General features: G+C 45.8%; 2 protein-coding genes across 9 annotated transcripts in view; one reads left to right on the plus strand and one right to left on the minus strand.

Annotated features, from left to right (window-relative positions):
- Window positions 1–844, minus strand: part of ATG4B (autophagy related 4B cysteine peptidase) — a 53,310-nt gene extending 52,466 nt beyond the window's left edge. Inside the window, exon 1 of one of the 4 annotated variants that reach the window (XM_077290970.1) lies at window positions 711–844. In XM_077290970.1, the coding sequence (XP_077147085.1) occupies window positions 711–792 (82 nt within the window). In that variant the 5' untranslated portion in view covers window positions 793–844. The other 3 variants (XM_077290971.1, XM_077290972.1, XM_077290973.1) reach the window with 3 other exon arrangements.
- On the plus strand, window positions 292–18,857 carry THAP4 (THAP domain containing 4). Of its 5 annotated transcripts, none has more exons than XM_077290964.1 (6): window positions 292–533; window positions 10,442–11,343; window positions 15,425–15,584; window positions 15,811–15,920; window positions 16,816–16,919; window positions 18,643–18,857. In XM_077290964.1, the coding sequence occupies exons 1-6, from the start codon at window positions 364–366 to the stop codon at window positions 18,760–18,762; spliced, it is 1,566 nt and encodes a 521-aa protein (XP_077147079.1). In that variant the 5' UTR covers window positions 292–363; the 3' UTR covers window positions 18,763–18,857. The 5 variants fall into 5 exon arrangements, with proteins under 5 accessions (XP_077147079.1, XP_077147082.1, XP_077147080.1 ...); XM_077290967.1 differs by lacking the exon at window positions 292–533 and adding an exon at window positions 736–886; XM_077290965.1 differs by lacking the exon at window positions 292–533 and adding an exon at window positions 858–987.
- The last annotated feature ends 1,080 nt before the right edge of the window (window positions 18,858–19,937 follow it).

The raw sequence follows: 19,937 nt of genomic DNA on the forward strand, positions 1-19,937 counted from the left end.
CAATTTTTCAGTCTCCTCATGCCAACAAAAACTATAATACTTATTTTTTATGCACCATATTGAAAACAAAAGTGATGACATCCCGTAAAAAACCTTTTGATTCCTGAATGTCAGCCGCATAAAAAAAATAGATTTTAGCAATCAATGTGCCATTGTCGTGTAACAGAGGTGTCGCCATAACCCCCCATAACATTGGGCTGCAGGTGACACCGGTGAACAGTGAGCCCACAGGCCCCTCAGCGCTCCAGGTCACGGCCAGCCTGCCCTTGCCCATCATTGTCTGCAGTGTACAGACCCTGCCTGTCACCAGGAGCATCTGGAGTCCGTACTCCCTGTGGCCACAAGGGGGCGCTGCGCAGGGTAATGTCTCACAGGGCTCATACACTGGGAATATCGCTGCCCTATCGCTGTGTAATAGACAATAGGCCTGGCCAGGAAATAGCGGGCACACACACACCCGGCTGCCGCGGCCTTGTCCCCGCTCACCCCGGCGGTCCTCATACACGTTCGTGTACACTGCGGCTACAAGACAGGTAAGACCACGAGCCGACAATGCAATGCTGAACTCACCTGCGTCCATCATTCCTTTCCTCTCACCCACTCATAGGGCAGCAAGACAACCTACCCTAGCGACAAACACTCGATCAGCTGATACGAAACCCACCAATCAGAAGTGAGCTTGTTGTAAGCTGCTTGGAGCGTATACAAACCCGGAAGTGAGGCTGCTATGTGGAGGCTGACATACTGCTGTACGGAAACAGGCGGCACCGTGTATATGGCCTGATAACACATAGACCTCCGGGTGCTACAGCGGAGCAGGAGGAAGCGCACGGATTGTAGAAGCCATCTTCATTCCGTACGGCAGGGAGAAGGGCGCCGCCATCTTGTACGGAACACGAAAGGCGCTGTCATGGTGATATGCTGTGCAGCACCGAACTGCACGAACCGGCAAGGGAAGGGGCAGAGAGGGGCTATTTCCTTCCACAGGTACCGGCCTGGCTGGCTTCTGTCTGGTATTAATTGTATGGCAGCCGCCTGCTGCTGTCAGCTGTTGTACGGAAGACCTGGAGCAGGGCATGCTGGGATTTGTAGTTTCATGCTGGGATTTGTAGTTTCAACTAAGTTGTGTAAATAATGCAATGGATGTAGAAAGTAAGCAGTGTGGTAGGGCAGGTGGTCGAGCTGTAGTGTTAACAGGGCGCCAGGTTGTCCTGGGCAACTGCTCCACTTTATACTCACACTAGTTCTGATAACATTTAAAGTTGTCAATTTATATAAAACATTATGCAACACCCACTTTATTTCACGTATCTTCCTCATTCTCAGGATCAGTGGGGGGTCCCGGGGTTGGACCACCACAAAATATACAGTGATCCTAGTGTTATGGGATACCCTCTTTAATCAGGATCTTTTACCAAATCTTCATGTTGAGCTGAACACATGATGCCATAGTGTCTGCAGAGAGAAATATATATATTATTCGTTTTTTTTAGTTCTGTTTCTCTGTTGTGGAGATAATAGCTGTCAAAGTATTTGACACCTAATGAGTTAACTTTTGCCAAGTCACAGTGGGTGTTATCAGATAGTTTTCACTAGGGGCGTGTACTTCTCCCTGTATGCTGCTGACCAATCATAGGCAGGCAGCAACACCCAGGAAAAAAAGAACCCCCCCACCCACCATAGCTTACGTACATACGTCACACGACGCTAGTGTGAAAGTAGCCTAGAGCAGGTCTCTCAGTGTGTGAGCTATAGGATAGACAATTAGATCCCCCGGTCTAACCATGTGCAAGCTGGGTTGCCAACCGTCTGTAAATTTATGCACAGGAAGCTTGTATCTCGTGTGACTCATTTTCGAAAGGCCATTTTTCCTGAATTTTGCTGAATGAGAATGTTCTCCCCGGGGACATACTTCTAATTTCTTTTGGAAAATATAGTGGCTGATCTCTAAAGCTTTGTGAGCCACCATTCCGAAGCGACCTTAAAAGTGTTAAATGCTTCATTGTTGGTCTATCTTGGTTTTCCAAAGTAAGTGTACCCTGAAAGAGGGGATATACTATGTCCATCATCAAATGGATTGGAAGCAATGAGATGGTCTGAGCTGGTGATTGTTGGTGGAGCATATTCTGAGAGAGGAAGAAGCATAGACCCTGCATGGTTGCTTTGCGTTTCTTCTTTTCAGGGCATCCCATATTTCAGCCGAGCCTTATTAACTGTTACAAATCTCCAACATCTCCTGTCCCACAGTGACTTGTCCATGTGCCTTTCCTGAGTAACGTCTTAGGCCAAGACCTGCCCTCTGGCATGGCAAATAACTTGTCTAAGACCACACTTTTATTCTGCATTGCAACCACAGCTATATCGGTGACTGCAGTGCACTCCAGTGGCCTTAATATGCTTAGTGTACACATAGCGACCCTCGTATATCATACCTGTCACTGCCTCACATACCCCCCACTAACCACCCTTGTGTTCAAACTTGTGAGGTTGAACATTTGTCACCATACAGTGGCCCCGTGACTGGGCATCCTCATTTCCCTGCGACTTCCTTCCCGATGCTCCACAGTGAAATTAAAATTCTGCAGAGAGAGAAACCATCTGGTGACCCGAGCATTCCTATCCTTGGCATTCCTCACCCAGACCAAAGGCGAATGATCCGTCACCAATTGAAACGGTCGACCGAGCAAGTAATAGTGTAGGGACTCCAAGGCCCACTTAATGGCCAGGCACTCCTTCTCCACTACGCTATAATTTTTCTCGGCCGGGGTGAGTTTCCTACTTAGGTAGGTGACCAGATGTTCCTCTCTGTTCACCACCTGCAACAGGATGGCTCCTAGGCCCACGTTAGAGGCATCCGTCTTCTACACGATGAAGCGTTTCTGGAAGTTGGGGCTAATGAGGATGGGCTGTCGGCACAGCGCCACATTCATGGATTGGTCCGCTTCCTCCACCTGGGGGTTCCACCGAACCATGACCGACTTCTTTCCCTTGAGGAGATCGGTTAGGGGTGTTGTTTTCCCTGAAAAATTAGGTATAAACCTACAGTAATACAGGTTTATTCTGAGAAACGCTCTCACCTGTTTGGTGGTAACAGGTCGGGTTCTGAATTGCCTTGATTTTATTAATTTGGGGTTTTATAACCCCACGGCCGATCACGTATCCCAAGTGCCGGGCTTCCTCGAGCCTTATCGCACATTTCTTGGGATTCGCCGTCAAGCCCACGGCTCTGAGCGAATCTACTACCGCTTGTACCCAGGACAAGTGGGTATGCCAGTAAGTACTAAAGATGATGATGTCATCCAAGTACGCTGACTCATACTTCCGATGGGGTTCTAGCACTATGTTCATCAACCTCTGGAAGGTGGCTGGGGCCCCATGTAGTCCAGAGGGCAAGATGACATAGTGGTACAGACCCTCTGGTGTTATGAAGGCTGTTTTTTCCTTTGCCGACTCCGTAAAAGGCACCTGCCAATTACCCTTGGTCGGTGACAATGTCATGCTGGATGACAGAGGTACGACCAGGTAGTTCCGAGAATACATCTGCATTCTCTTGTACCAATTTCCAAACCTCTCGACGCTGCTGTTTCGAGAGAGTGTCTCCTATTTTTACTTCTCTCTCGGCTTCGTCCTTGACCGGTGTCAGAGGGTTTCCTGTTGTTACGATTGGACGGGGTTTTCTTCTCCCAAGCTGCTAAACTCGGTAGTTCACTTCCCTCACTTTTTCCCGAACCTAATATGGACCTTGCCACTTGGCCATAAATTTTCTGTCCACGATGGGTACTAGCACTAACTCCCAATCCCCCACTTTAGGATCTGATCTGATCTGATCGTGGCCCTTTTATAATATGTGCGGCCTGGGCATCCATCAGGTGTTCCTTTATTATGGGCCTGACTGCCGCAATCCGGTCCTGCATACTTGCCACATGCTCAATTACACTCCTATGTGGTGTTGGCTCCTGGTCCCACATTTCCTTAGCTACGTCCAGCAACCCCCTCAGATGCCTGCCATACAATAGCTCCAAAGGAGAGAAACCCTTGGAAGCCTGTGGTAGCTCGTGGATAGCGAACATCAGATAGGGCAATAACATGTCCCAATCCCCCCTGTCCTTGGAGACCACCTTTTTTGAGCATGGACTTGATGGTTTGTTGAAGAGCTCAACTAATCTATCGGTCTGGGGATGATACACCGACATGCGCAACTGCTTTATCTTGAGGAGCTTGCACAGTTCCTTCATCACTTTGAACATAAAAGGAGTCCCCTTATCAGTGAGCATCTCCTTCGGTAGCCCTAGGCGTCAGAATATGGCAAACAACTCCGGCTATAAGCTTAGCCGAGGTGCGCCGAAGTGGAAAGGCCTCCGGGTACCGGGTGGCGTAGTCTACGACCACTAATATGTGTTGTGGCCTCTGGCGGATTTTACTATCGGCCCTACCAGATCCATCGCAATCTGCTCAAAAGGTACCTCTATAATGGGCAGGGGCACCAATGGACTCCGGTAGTTCATGATGGGTAAGGTTAGTTGGCACTCTGGACACGTATCACAATACCTCTGCACCTCAGCGTAGACCCCAGGCCAAAAAAAACCGCTGCGGTATGCGTTCCTGCGTCTTTTTGGCCCCCAAGTACTCTCCCAGCATGTGGGTGTGAGCCATTTTGAGCACCACCTGACTGTAGGATTGGGGCACTACCAGTTGCTCCACCACTTCATTCCAGATTTTATCCACCCTGTGTAACAAATCCTGGTGGATAGCCATGCGGGGGAAAACTGCCTTAGCACCCGGTTGCTGAGCCACTCCATTTATCTCTATCACCCTTTCTCGGGCCCGGGCCAGAGTGGCATCCTGCAGCTGAGCTGTCCCGAACGTACCAGGAGCTCGGGGATCGTTGGGTTTCCTCGACCTCTCTAGGGGAACCTATCGGGGTTACACTCTGTCCCTAGGTTGGCCACACCTACGGCAGGTATCCCTGACTCGGGATCTTCGAGTTCTGTGCCCGGAATAATATTTACCCTGGGAGAGTTAACCCTGGTTGTGATGGGGTGATATGCTATGGGGTATCATTTTTGTGTATATTTCTATTTTACTGATTATCATGGTGTTGTTAGCTTGTTGAAACAATGAGCCCCTGAGACCTTCCCCCTCCTGGCCTGTGAATGAGGGGGGAGACATGTAAATATCAGGGAGGTGAGACACAGAGATCAGTCTGATGTGGAACCATGATGTGAAGAGCATATCAGAGAGAAATAAGGGAATATGGACTGTTATCCTCTGTGCTGGATTGTTGGACTTTTATTCTGTAACTGAACTGCATTCGTGTTCTGGAATATTTAATCCTTTGTGTGATGGATCGTATATATGGACCTTTTGTGTTTTGCCTAAATAAAGGTCTTGGAATTGTTCACTATTCTCTTGCTCTGTTGATTGTGTGATACCGGAGAAGGACCCCGTGACACCTGGTCTCCCATAGGGATCAGAATAGGGGCAAGTCTCTTCCCAACACAGTCCCATATGGAAGGGTCTTCACCACCACTCCCACCACGTTTTATTTCTCCACACCGTGTGGAGAAAGTAAGCTCCACGGTTGGGTACTCTCGGAGTTCCCCATGTATGCATACCACCCCCACTTTCTGTCCATTGGGGTTGTCCCCAGCAACAAGTGACCCATGGACCAGAGTCACTAAGCTCCCCGAGTCCAAGAGATCCTCCGTCTGGTACGAGTACCTGGCACAGTTGGGGTTCGCTGCCGGCAGTGCCTGTAGTTGAGTGCAGACTGGCTGAGCGTATATAGAGACTCTGCGCATGAACCCGCAGTTCATATGCTCAGCCGTCAGGGGGCAGTTGGCAGCCACATATTCAGGCCCTTGGCACCACCAACACCTAATAGCGGCGGCACGAATGGACCTCGGGACCAGTTTAGGGGAAACGGGACTTTTGTCACCCTCACTTCGGGGTACCCCCTCAGTACGGGCTTGGTTCTGATTAGCCCCAACAGAGGGTTGTGAGGGTTGTGGATTTTCCCAGGCTCCTGGATTGGCGGTGCCCAACGTGACAGCCCAAGTGGAGCATGTCTTGTATAAAGTTCTGAGTGGCCTTATACCGCTCAACCAGGCCAACCACCTGGTCCAGAGTGCCCGGGTCCCCTTGCGCCACCCAACGCTGTATGGCTGCTGGCAGAGCCCTCACCAGCCGGTCGACCATCACCCTCTCTACCATCTGGAAAGGGGTGAAGGTCTCCGGCTGAAGCCATTTTTTTTACCATCTGCAGCAAGTCATGTGCCTGACACCTGGCGGGGCAATACTCCACAAAGGACCACTGGTACACCTGCTGAGCCCGCACATATGTATTAAACCCCAGTCGGGCAAGGATCTCAGCTTCTCTTAGTCCAGTGCATTATCCCGACTGATGTCAGGTAGGCCTTCTGGGCATCTTCCTTCAGGAAGGGGGCCACCACTTCAGCCCACTGGGACATCGGCAAGTTCTCCCGCTCTGCTGTGCGCTCAAACATGGTGAGGAAAGCCTCAAAATCGTCCGCAGGACTTATGTTCCTCAACGCTGACCGGACTTTGAACCGGGTCTCCGAACGGATAAGGGTCGCTGGTGACACGTCTCTCTCAGGGTCGCAATCTGCTGTAGAATCAGCTAGTTTTCTGCTACTAATGATGATTGTGCTGCTGCAGTTGGTGCTGGTCCAGCTGCCGTTGCTCTTGTTGTTGCCGCTGAAACTGCAGCTGCTGCTCTTGCTATTGCCACTGGAACTACAGCTGCTGTTGCTGCTGCCGTTGCTGAATGAGGGCCAACTGCTTAAGTATTTCCTCCATCTTGTCAGCATTCTTGAGCTGTAGCGTTGCAGGCTTAATTACTGACATGCAGCGAACTTTGGGTATGCCTCAGTTCACACTACCCGCATTCTCCAACCATATGTAATGCAGCGGGGTTGTTGCAGTGTGACAGGCAGTGACCACAGGAAAGTTCAAAACAAAGTGTCTATACTGTCCAACATACTCACAAACGGAAAACAAATGGCATCCTCCAGGTCGCATCTGGGAATCAAGACACTCCGTATCGAGACCGGTTGTCGTGGGCGACTGCACCACTGTGTCATGCTGAGGGGTGCCAGGCTTTTTGGTTTCGCTTGGCTCCTTGTTACTTCACACAGGCTGAGCCTTGCAGAGACACCTCCTCTGCAGTTTGCAAACCAAGACTGACACAACGAACCTTTTACTGCAGGGTTTTTAAATGCAATCTGTGGTAAGACCAGGCCTGGAGGGAGCGAACCGCACCACTACCATCTCCTGTAGTTTGCTCCAAAAATAAATGCCCATGCCGGGTTTTCTTAAATCTGCCTTGGGCAAATGGCTTGTCCAAGCCCACACTTACTTTTATTCTGCATGGCAATCACAGCTATGCCTGTGACTACAATACACTCCAGCGGCCTTAAAGGGAACCTGTCACCCCCAAAATAGAAGATGAGCTAAGCCCACCGGCATCACAGGCTTATCTACAGAATTCTGTAATGCTGTAGATAAGCCCCCGATGTATCCTGAAAGATGAGAAAAAGAGGTTAGATTATACTCACCTGGGGGGTGGTCCAATCCGATGGGCGTCGTGGTCCGGTCCGGGGCCTCTCATCTTCATAGGATGACGTCCTCTTCTTGTCTTCACGCTGCAGCTCCGGTGCAGGGGTACTTTGTCTGCTCTGTTGAGGGCAGAGCAAAGTACTGCAGTGCGCAGGCGCTGGGCCTCTCTGACCTTTCCCAGCACCTGCACACTGCAGTACTTTGCTCTGCCCTCAACAGGGCAGACAAAGTACGCCAGAGCCGCAGCGTGAAGACAAGAAGAGGACGTCATCGTAAGAAGATGGGAGGCCCCGGATCGCAGCGGGACCGCCCCTGGGTGAGTATAATCTAACCTCTTTTTTTCATCTTTTAGGGTACATCGGGGGCTTATCTACAGCATTCCAGAATGCTGTAGATAAGCCCCTGATTCCGGTGGGCTTAGCTCATCTTCGAATTTGGGGGTGACAGGTTCCCTTAAATACACTTCTATGCGCATCCTGGGGGACACATAGTGACCCTTGCATAAACTACCTGTCACTGCCTCACAATTACAGGTCGGGTGAAATTACAGTTAACTCTTTCACCCGACCTGCAGCAGCGCGATCATTCGGTGACACAGCATATGCGTCACAGGTCGGATTGGCACCGACTTTCATGACGCATACGCTGTGTCACAGGTCGGGAAGGGGTTAAATACACTGCACAGTACTGTAATTCTCAGTAAGTGTATTATTTTGCATGCATATATATGTGTAGAGCTATGTATATATTATACACACACACAAACAGAATAATACAGTTACTGAGAATTACTGTGCAGTGTCTTATCTATCTATCTATCTATCTATCTATCTATCTATCTATCTATCTATCTATCTATCTATCTATCGTATATATACACTGCACATTGCCACTTCACCTATCGTTTTTGCTTGGTGTAACTCTTAGAATGTGCTCTTACTCTGCATTATTTTGGACATATCTCAGTGGATGTAGTTTTTTCATGGGGTGTGGATTTATTAAAGGTTGTGGTAATGTCCGTAAAAAATTTGGACCGTCCGTAAGTTTTGGTCCAGTTGTCCAGGAAAAATTGAATAATAGGTTGGCAACCCTATGTGCAAGTTGTACATGCTCTGAAGTGAGATCAGAGCAGGCTGTCATTACATCTCACACAGGAGTAGACTAGAACAGAGGGCTCTGCTCTCACTGCACAGCAAGTACAAGTTAGGCTGTGTGCACACGTTCCGGATTTTTCGCATTTTTCTCACTTTTTTTTTTGCGATAAAAACACATAAAAAATGCATACATATGCATCCCACCATTTAGAATGCATTCTGCAATTTTTGTGCGTATGTTTGTGCATATGTTGCTTTTTTTCCGCGAAAAAACCGCATCGCGGTAAAAAACGCATTTCCCACTATATTATTGCGTTGGGAAGCTCCGCAAAAATCCGCAAAAAAAACGCACAAAAAACGCGAGAAAAACACGAAAACTGTTAGCACAACAGACATAAGTGTGATTGCTGACACATCTCCAAACATCCAGTGTGAAGGGAGTGCTAGTGCAGCAAAGGTGACAGTGCTATTACAGGAGGAGAGCTGATAGAAGCATTTGTAATGTGACACGGTTAATTTCAGCTGTGCTGCCTCTCTCTCACACTGTCTGCAGGGACCTTATCTGAAACATCATTAATAATCTGTGGTCAAATCCCCTCATTTTCTAATCATGCAGGAGGTTAGACTAGGGGATCAGGGTTGTCTTTCATACTCCTCACATAGTAGTAGCGTGTTCTGAGCTATGGTGGGCATCTTCTTCTTTCTCTTGAGTGTGCCTGCCTGCTTATGATTGGAAGGCATCTGACAGGGAGAAGAAGTACATGTCCCCAGTGAAAACTATGAGTTAACACCCAATTGGACTTAATGAAAGTTAACTCATTAGGTGCAAACTATTAGATTTGTGAATGTCTTATATATAAAATGTATTTATTCCGCTCTCTGCAGCCGCTATTACATCATGCATCAAGTTTGACATAAAACATTTGGCAAAAGGCCTTCTTTAATGTGCCATAAAGCATTGTGACATATTTAGAGTTTGTCCACAGAGAACTTATCTGCTGTTTTTAACACTGGTGGGATTTTCTACCCTAATTACCAATGGACTCTGCTTTGTGACTAAAGGTCCTGATAGGTTGCATTTTTCTATAATGGAAGGGTGCAGAAATGCTGCAGATCTGCACAAAAGAAGTGACATGCACTTCTTTTAAATCCCCAGCGTTTCCGCACGGATTTTTCTTCACCATTAGCACAGCTTTTTTTTTCCCTATTGATTTACATTGTACTGTAAATCACTGTGCGGAACTGCAGCGTTTCTGCGCGGAGAAATCCGCTGCGGATCCGCACCAATTCCGTATCGTGTGCACATAGCCTTAAAGGGTTACACCAACCATGGGTACAAGAAGATGTCGTTTCTTTTGTAGCGCCAATAGACTACAATGGCAAACCATTCACAAATTCGGCCAGCTCCCCATGCATTATATTTGCTTCCACTAACCGCATTGTATCGCAAAGAGAAGGTCACAAGACCCCTGTACTCCCAATTAGTGGAGGTCCTAGAGATAAGACATTTATTAAACATCAGATCCTAGTGACACATGATTCTGGGGTTGTTCCCCTTGGTTTTTAGACCTACAGTATAGTAATGATAGTGGCCATTTTGGTTGCCACTCAACTTTTATCAGAACGAGATGTGCTGACTATTTTTAACAAGTAGACCTGAATCAAAGACTTACATTTACTGATGATTTTTCTTTTTATTAAGCTATGTTTCAGAATATTGTGATACATTATTGTGTGCATTTTATGATGAATGCTTTACTCTCTTCCAGGTTTCCACTGAAAGACTCTGCCCGCCTCTACCTGTGGACAGCTGCCATACAGCGCAGTGACTGGACTCCGGGCCCCTATTCATTCCTGTGCAGCGAACATTTCAGTGAAGACAGCTTCGTCCCCCGTATGCCCGATCAGCACCCTCTTCTCAGGCCAGATGCTGTACCATCCCTCTTCAGAGGTGGAAAAGAAGTGAAGAGAAAAGGAACGTATGAGCCGCAAATATTGTGGCTTGGAAAAAGAAAACATCTCAGGAAAAGGATATCCCCGTATTCTCAAGAAGATAAAAGGCTTCTTGTGTCGTCAAGTGGGGATTTTGGAGATAATAGTGATGCCAGCAGTAATGCTGATACCAGGGACACCGGGTGCCTTCTTCGTCGATGTAGCCATCATATAGCCTCTAAGTTTATCTTCTCCCTGCACTCGTACAGTCGGTCTTCAGCTACACCAATATCACAAAATTCTGATTCCTCACTTCATCAACTGGAAGAAGGAACCAATCAGCCACGTGATTTACATCTTGAAGAAAAGGGCCGTCAGTCACCATCTCCTGAGTATGGCAGTGGGGACATCTTGTGTAGTGTAGGAGGTTCTGCGCAATCATTTGGAACCAATGATTCTGTGTTGGCTTCAATAGAACCAGTTCCTCCTCAGGTATGTGGCAGTGACGTCTTGCAGTCACCTGCGTATGGGGCACAGGAAACAATCCCAGGTATACAAACTGAATATCCTTCTCATGACACTGGTTCAGAGGTCTTGGACAATTTTGATTCCCCACATTCAGACTGCTCCATTGAAAAGACCCCGACCAGACAAACAAAGCAGTGCAGTAATCAGGAACTTGCAGATATATTCAGAGGAGAGGAGCCCGACAGTGACCTGGTGGGACATAAAGAACAAGGTGAGAAGAACTGACTATCTTATAATGTTATCTCTCTGCTTATTTTATGAGTAGGTATTCACCATTCACATTGTATTGCGCCATTATGTACTATTGAGCACACGCTTCAGGCATCACATAGATCACACGTCAGATCTCAATGAATGAAAGTTTCAAGATAAATATCGGTACTGATAGAAATTGTATAATTTGTTGAGAATAAAATGACATAACAGTGGTTCTTGGAAACCAAAACCCTTAACCAACTGAGGGCTGGATTCCAAATCACCCTAAAAATCAAAGTGAAATAATTGGAATCACAGACAGATCAAATCAATACTGCATGAATTTTATTATGGAAACTAATTATATCACTCAGTATTGTGTATGGCCGCCATGTGTGTGTGTGCACTCCTGACAACATCTGTGCATGCTCCTGATAAGATGGCAGATGGCGTCCAGGTGATCTCCTTACAGACTTCAATCAGGGTATCAGTAAGTGGCACTACAATGTCCCAGAGGTTCTCAGTTGGATTCAGGTCTGGGGAAAGTGAGGGTCAGTCAATAGCATCAATCCAGAAATTGTCTATACACTATAGCCATATGGGACATTGTCCCGCACCGAGAGGAACTGAGGAGCCAGTGCACCAGTGTAACGTCTAACAATAGCTCCGAGGATTTCATCCCTGTGCCTAACAGCAGAATACCAGTGTCTTACTCGTGGAGATTTGTGTGACCCTCCAAGGATATATGGTGTTTACTGGTAATCTACACAGGGCTGGGCTCTAAGTACGGGTCCCAATATGGGACTTCAGGTTCTTATGCCCCCCCCCCCATAGAGTCTGTTTCCGATAATTTGGCTATAAACATGTACACTAGTAGCCCCCTGGAGGTCATTTTGTAGGGCTCTGGCAGACTTCCTCACATAGAGGATCAGATCAGCCCTGCTGCGGGGTCATTGCTCCTTAAAGGGAACCTGTCACCCCAAAATCGAAGATGAGCTAAGCCCACCAGCATTAGTGATGCAGGCGCCAGGAAAGGTCAGAGAGACCCGGCACCTGCACACTGCAGTACTTTGCTCTGCCCTCAACAGGACAGACAAAGTACACCTGCGCCGGAGCCGCAGCGTGAAGACAAGAAGAAGACGTCATCGTAAGAAGATGGGAGGCCCCGAACCGGACCGCGACGCCCATCGGACCGGACCGCAGCGGGACCACCCCTGGGTGAGTATAATCTAACCTCTTTTTCTCATCTTTCAGGTTACATCGGGGGCTTATCTACAGCATTACAGAATGCTATAGATAAGCCCCTGATGCTGGTGGGCTTAGCTCATCTTCGATTTTGGGGGTGACAGGTTCCCTTTAACAGCCCGGTTCGGCTCTCATCATGTAACAGCTCGTGGCCTTCTGTCTGTTGCATACCCTTGGCACTGCTGGGAGACACTGCATACCCTCTTGTCACGGTACATACGGATGTGACAGTAGCAACATGTAAAATTAGAGTTAAATCAGTCGGGAAGTATAAGGAAAGGGCTATGTTATGTGGCTCCCACTTGCACAAATCATTCCTATTTTGGGGGTGGCATTACTGTTGCTTCTCCAGTGCTCCTGTTATCAGGTGAAATTGATTTACAATTGCCTGTGCTTTCACACTGGACAAAGTAGAGCATGAAGTTTAATTTATTTTACTGTGATGCGCAAGTTTTTCCTTCATTTTTTTGAGCAGCGTATTTAGTATATTAGCTAAAGCCCACAAGAGACTTTAAGTACGGTAGCTGATTTACACAGTCGCCATCAATTCATTAATTATCATGCACGCTAAGGGGTTATGCAAATTTGTAAAATGGTCTAACAATACTATAAATACAATACTTTGATTTAACCCTATCCTCTACTCCCGACACATTCCTGTTATAAGTGTGTGTACATTCGTACGATTGGTATTTTCCGTTATCCCTGTTCGTATTACCTTGCTAGTCTGGTTGGTGTATTGCGGTAGTCTACTACCCCCTCTTCTCTCTGTGGGGGAACTGTACAGACTGAGGGCGGATTCAGGAGCTAAGGCAAGTGCGAGTTATGGCGCCTCCTAGTGTTGGGGACAGAGAAGGAGCCTCTGGTAATGGGTCGTGACAGATACCAGTAGTTGCAGCATGTGACCACTATGACCACTGATTGACTGCAGTTATGTGCTACCGCCATGAAAACAAATGCCACGACCATTGAAGGGATGCAAGTGCTGAATTGCTGGGTAGAGTAGGTGACTATACACTTTGCTGGGACAGTAAAAGTTTTTTGCAGAAAAGAAAGCGAGTTATCAATATACCCAAAAGGTGTTTTTGTACGCACTGGAATTCATCGTGCGGCATGGTCAAGTAAGTGTCAGTGCTGCCCATGTGTTACCAGGACTTACCCTGGTGCAGTTTATGGGCAGACGAGTTCTACAGGTGAATCAAGTGCCTGTAACCTGTGTTTGTTGTTTGTTTTTAACAAGTTTTTATAACTTTTTCCCCTTGTCGTATTCTGATGAATGTGTCAGTCTGTGCTGTTACACAGTTTGCATCGGTTTCCTATTGTCTCACGTCTGGCAGTAGAGCACACATACGTTCTCAGTCATCAGCATGAGCTCGCACACATTACATGTCCTGCTGAGTGTAACCTGAAACTATATCTCCCAGCATGCACTGCTCCTGCCTGACGTCACTTCCTGTCTGCAGAGGAGAGAATGGCAAATGATCCCAGTGCAGGTAAAGGTCTGCTGTGTTAGAGCGGAGCATATATTACAGCACAGGGCGCCATGTGCCACACCTGAGGAAGATCAGTCACTGGCACACTGGTGACTAGCATTGTACTGACTGGTTTTGTCCCTGTTGATCTTTAATTTCCTGCAGCAATGACCCGCTGTACATTCATGTGACCACTGCAGCCAATCACTGGTGATGCTAGCAACATGCTCTACGAGACCACTGATACCAGTGATTGGTTGCATCAGTCACATGGCTGTACATGATGCCATTGCTGCAGGACAATTAAACAGGTTATTATTGTTTTGTTTTTTTGTTTGTTTGTTTACATTGCTTGGATTTTCTTTTTTTTTTTTAAATCCTGGACAATCTCTTAACTTTTTTTTTTTTTTACCATTTGTTGGTAATAATGTTTTGTTTTTTTTCATTAACATTTTATCTTGTCTAAATTCAGGACAGTAGTAATAAATCTGTCCCCTTGTTCTTTTAGTAAGTGGCATCTCACAGATCAGAAAAATCCCTATAATCAAGTATATATATATTTAGCAATTTATCAGCGCCAAACTTTTTGAGTTGTTTTTTAATGCAAAAGAAGTGGAAATTTGGTAAATTGTGTTTGATTACCTTAACAACCACTAGGAGGCAGTAGAGGACTAAGGAAATTGTGAGATGGCTGTATAAGATTCTTAGTTAGCTTTTGGTGTAATTGTAGTTAAACATTTGTGAGCAACAGGATTTTTTCTATATGAATACAGGTACCATTCACCCTTGTTACTCTGGTGATCAGCTGCTATTCCCAATTATTGCCTTCACTTAAAGTCGAAATCAGTGACGTCAGTGGCATTCCATGTAATGCATAGAGCGGATGACTGTCAGTGTGGCGCCTGCACAAAGGAGCTCTATGTTCTGCTTCATAGATGGGCTTGCTGCATGGGGGTACTACCCTTACATTGTTTTACAACTCAGTGGTTTGCACTGCGGACTTCCAGCGCTGGGGTCCTGGGTTCATAACCCACCGAGGACAACATCTGCAAGGAGTTTGCATGTTCCCTCCATGTTTGGTGGGTTTCCTTCGGGTTCTCCGGTTTACTCCCACATTCTAAAGACATACTGATAGGGAATCTAGATTGTGAGCCCCAATGGGGACAGCGCTGTGGATTTAATTAATGGTGCTAATGGCTGCAGCTGTCACATGACACGTGTCTTCACAGTGGACAATCCCTTTAGGGTTTAGCAATCTCTCTCCACAATGGAAGAAATCCAAAGTATGAAGGAGAGACATATTTGTAAGACTGTATCAAAGAGTTGGTTGTATACATTTACAATAAGGTTTATAAGTCCCCACGTGGCTTACTCTTACAGGTACTCCTCCCTTGAACCCGGCTGTGGCACCTCTGGCCTGGATGCTGGGGACATGGGTATCAGATCCCCCTGGTGAAGGAGAGTTTCCATCGATCCCCTGTTTTCGGTACATGGAGGAGGCGGTCATCTCACATGTGGGGCAGCCGATGTTGAATTTCACGTGAGTGATGCAGTAGAAGAGACGATGATCTTTTAAGTGCACATTATTATTGTATTGCATACACATGATCGCTGACGGGTTACAGGCGGTTCCCTTAAAACATGGAATAATGCTTAATTTTAAGGAAAATGGCAATAAAGTAAGCAGTCATTGCTGCATGTTATACAGTATATGTGTGCATTAATGGCAGTGCATTATTCCTCACTAGACCAATGATGTCTTGCAGGTTTTGCTCCTCTAACCCAGAGACAGGGAAACCAATGCACAGAGAATGTGGATTCATTCGTGTGAAGCCTGGGACTAATCACGTGGCACTTATTTGTGCCCAGAACTTCGGTAATATCCGCAGAGACCCAACAGCACAGGAATTCATTTAATACCCAATTCACTTATTAATATTAGATCCTCCAATTAAACTTCTACATGCATTATATAGACTATGCAACACAGGCACAATCTTATAGCAAGAGCTTTGCCCCTACAGATGTATATTACAGCTATACATTTAGTATATTTTAAAGCTATGTTCACACAAGTGTCATGGGCTTCCATCGAAGTCGTAACTCTGTAATGCACCGATTGATCAACCACAGACCCCCATTAACTTACGGTATGTAGCAAGGTCTGTTTTGATCTCCATCTGGATTTCCCTTATTTTTGACAAGTTCCTTTTAAAGAGGTATTTCCAATAATGACAATCATCACCCATCCAGAGGATGATTGCTGGGATCCCTTAACAATTAGTAAAATGGGGGACGATTTTACAGAGTCCCTCGTTCTTCCTCACTGCATTTACATGGTATTAGTCTGAATGGAGGCAGTGATGGAGCTTGGGCATTGCCGTTCCATTCAAAGTCTACTGGGCTGATGGAAGCATCCATTGTGTGATCAATACTCTGTGTGGGAATAACTTCTTTGCTTCAAACTTTGGTTTTGAAACTAGTGGTCTCCAGTGTTAGACTGGAGTAATCCTCTCAGCTTTTGATGCAGTTTGATTTTGCCAGAGGTAAAAGTAGGTAAAAAAAGAATTAAAAATATAAAGGAAGAACTTCTACTTCTCCTTCATGCTGGCTCCTGTTCTGGTTTTGGCTCAAAAACTGCATCAAACACTGCACTTCAAACTGCATGAAAATTGCATGTGTGCCACCAACCTTATCAAGATTTCTCATACATGAATTTCTGCAGATTTACCCTGGTCTTCCATAAGATTTGTACATCTTCTACCTTTCAGGTGTAGTTGAGGTGGAAGAAGGCGAGGTAGAAGGAGAACAGCTCACTCTGACCTCACAGTCAGTAAGCAGAATCAGTTTTGCTAAAGAGCCTTATGTCCAGCAGGTAAGATTACATTAATGTGATGAGAAAAGGTGTCATTGATGTACCACATGTGATACAATGCTACAGTCGTGGCCAGAAGTTTTGAAACTGACACAAGTTATAGTTTTCACACACAGTTTGTACATTGATGCTTTCTATGGTTTTTCTATGGTTACTGAAGTACAATTATAAGAATTTCAATTTTTTTGTATTATACTTGTATTGACAAATACATCAAATTTATGAAAAGCTCAATATTTTCAGTGATGATCCTTATTTTTCATGACTTCTGCCCTTCCCCTTGGCAGCTGTATGTCGGCTCCTGTGCCAAATCCTGACTGATGACCGCCCATTCTTGGCAAATCAGTACTTGGAGTTTATCACAAGTTCTATGTTTTCGTTTATCTGTCTGCTTTTTGAGGATTTGACTACAGGCTTTCAGCTGGATTGAGATCTGGGGAATTTCCTGGCCATTGACCCAAAATTTCAATGTTTTCTTCACCGAGCCACTTAGCTATCACTTTTGCCTTGTGACATGATTTTTATCGTGGTGGGAAAAGCATTGTTCATCACCAAATTGCTCCTGGATAATTGGGAGAAGTTGCTCTTGGAGGTATTTTTTAGATCCCAATGTTTATTCATTGCAGAGTTCTAAGGCAAAATCACGAGTGAGCCCCCTCTATGCAGGAGAAGTCCCCACTCATGAGTGGTCTCAGGATGCTTTACTGCTGGCATGACACAGGACTCATGGCAGCGCTCACATTTGCTTCTCTGGGCAATCATTCTTCCTGATATCCCAAGGAATCTGCAGGAGGCTTCATCAGAGAAAATAACTATAGCCCAGTCCTCTGAAGTCCAGTATCTCTACTTCATGCAAAATTATTTTCTCTGATGAGAGTTTTTGGGACATTTGTAGGAATGATTGTCAGGAGAAGAAAAGGCAAATGGAACCTGGTATATTATAGACCTCGGACCCTCCTTTGTAGAGGTCTCAGGTTTGCAAAGCTTTTCAAATGGGTGAGCGAAGGAACTTTACTGGAGCCAAGAATTGAGGTCACAAAATGAAGTAGTTGGTGTTGGTGAAATCTCTCACATTTTGGTAGTTGAGGACAGGGGTGCTGGATACTCTTTTTTTTTTTTTTTTTTTAAGTGCAGCATCCTCTGTTGCTTCTTTGTATGTCTTTTCACTGTGCGCTTTCCTCACTTATGACATACTATAAGAATCCACATTGAAAATCGCAAAGTACAGCACATACCAGGTCAATGGCGGTTCTAAAACCCCACACATAGACTTTTCAAAGCATACAACATATGCAGATATCTCTGGATTTGCTGTAGATCTGCAGCATAATCCACAGTGAATCACATCTAAGCTTACCCTTCCTAAATCCAAGGGGTAGGATTACATAGAGGACGGCATGTAACGGGGAGGGGAGCAAGAATAACCAAACATTAGGACACCTGATTATTGAGGCATATGTTAGACCTATATTAGTAGAATGGATGCAGCACTATTATACAGACCGGGGACCTGGGCAGAATACTGATGGTGGGGTAAATTGACGTTCTATGAACATTATACAGTATTTTCCAAATCTGCTCTCCGATATAATCCTCATATACGTATGTGGCATGATTTGCTGTTTGGATTAGATTTACCAAACTATAGATAGACATAATAGGATCTGGCTAATCTGTCTGACTTTTGCATGACGCTGTGCTAGGACTCTCCTTTCCTTTGCAGATCTCCCGTACTTTCCGCCTGACCGCTGAAGGGAAGCTGGAGCAGACGGTCTCCATGGCAACCAGCACCCAGGTTATGGCTCCACACTTACGAGTTACCTACAAGAAAGTGACCTCGTAACCATTTGCTTCCATGATATTGAAGTAGTAGTGCCTGTGCTGATTACATTACTTGAATAAATGTTACGCTGTCTTGGGATTTTTCCTGATCATAAATGTGTATTGTTATCCTTCCTATTACACCATTCCTACAGAATAATCCTGCTGCTAGGGGCCACGTTACAGTGAGGTCTACATTAATGTTCACCTGAACGTCCACAAAACATGTCTCTGTGGACATAGCAGAATTCTGATCAGAAAATCAGCCTTGCTGCCCACAGTAATCAATCACAGCGTAGCTTCCATATATCCACGAGCATTTAGGAGATGAAAGCCGAGTTCTCATTGGTTACTAGGGACACAAGGCTAGCTTTTTCTTCAACAGTTTTGATAAATGAGCCTCCATGCAAAGTTTCCAAAGTTACCAAAATGATAACATCTAAGCTCCTTCCAAATGCCCACTTTTGGGTGAGGTTTGCATAAGACAACCACTTCTGCTGTACAGTTCTTCACTTTCTATTCTGTAGCTATCTGGTTTCACCAGTGATTTCATCATCACATTCAGAAGATTACAATGACAGGTAACACATGATCCCCCACAATAAGTAAGGATGGGGTCACATGACTGTCAAAAGTCGGTCCAATTCTCATCCAGAAAAGTGGGACGATTTTTTTCTCATTATCATCTGTATACAATCCATTCTTTTACTCAGCAGCTATTAATAATGTACAGGACCATTAATCGTTTCCTATGTTACAGAAGTCAATGTATCTGTAAAAATCGCATGCTGTATTGTGACCTAAGGGTGCTTTCACGTTTCGTTCTGTGTCCCTATTGGGGCATACATCTGAAATCCACCGCAAAATGGGGTCCGGACGCATGCACCAACGGGGCCAATAGACAAACGGACGAACGTGAGCTTCGCCATCCACTTTTTTGTGAGTGTACACCTACAGGAGGCAGCCAGACAATAAAAAATCAGATAGTATTCGTCCGATTTATAATCTCGTGTGGACAAGCCCTTTATAGACCTGGCCCACCGCCTGCCTTTCTATGCACAATGACCTCTGCACAGGACTCCAGACTACAGTTTCCTATGTCCATGTGGTGCTCTAAAAATTATCTCTGTAGTGCAGCAGATCAAGGAAGATAACCTGCCCACTAATCCAATTCCTGACCAGGCCATTCACATCTTC

Source organism: Ranitomeya variabilis, chromosome 2 (assembly GCF_051348905.1).
Source record: "Ranitomeya variabilis isolate aRanVar5 chromosome 2, aRanVar5.hap1, whole genome shotgun sequence".
NCBI lineage: Eukaryota > Metazoa > Chordata > Amphibia > Anura > Dendrobatidae > Ranitomeya > Ranitomeya variabilis.

Bases quoted from the DNA above. Each gene is read 5' to 3' on its own strand.
- THAP4 (XM_077290964.1), top strand. From the start codon at position 364: ATGTCTCACAGGGCTCATACACTGGGAATATCGCTGCCCTATCGCTGT. The intron at 534-10,441 runs GTAAGACCACGA...ACTCTCTTCCAG, and splicing joins ACACTGCGGCTACAAGACAG to GTTTCCACTGAAAGACTCTG. The intron at 15,921-16,815 runs GTAATATCCGCA...TCTACCTTTCAG, and splicing joins TATTTGTGCCCAGAACTTCG to GTGTAGTTGAGGTGGAAGAA.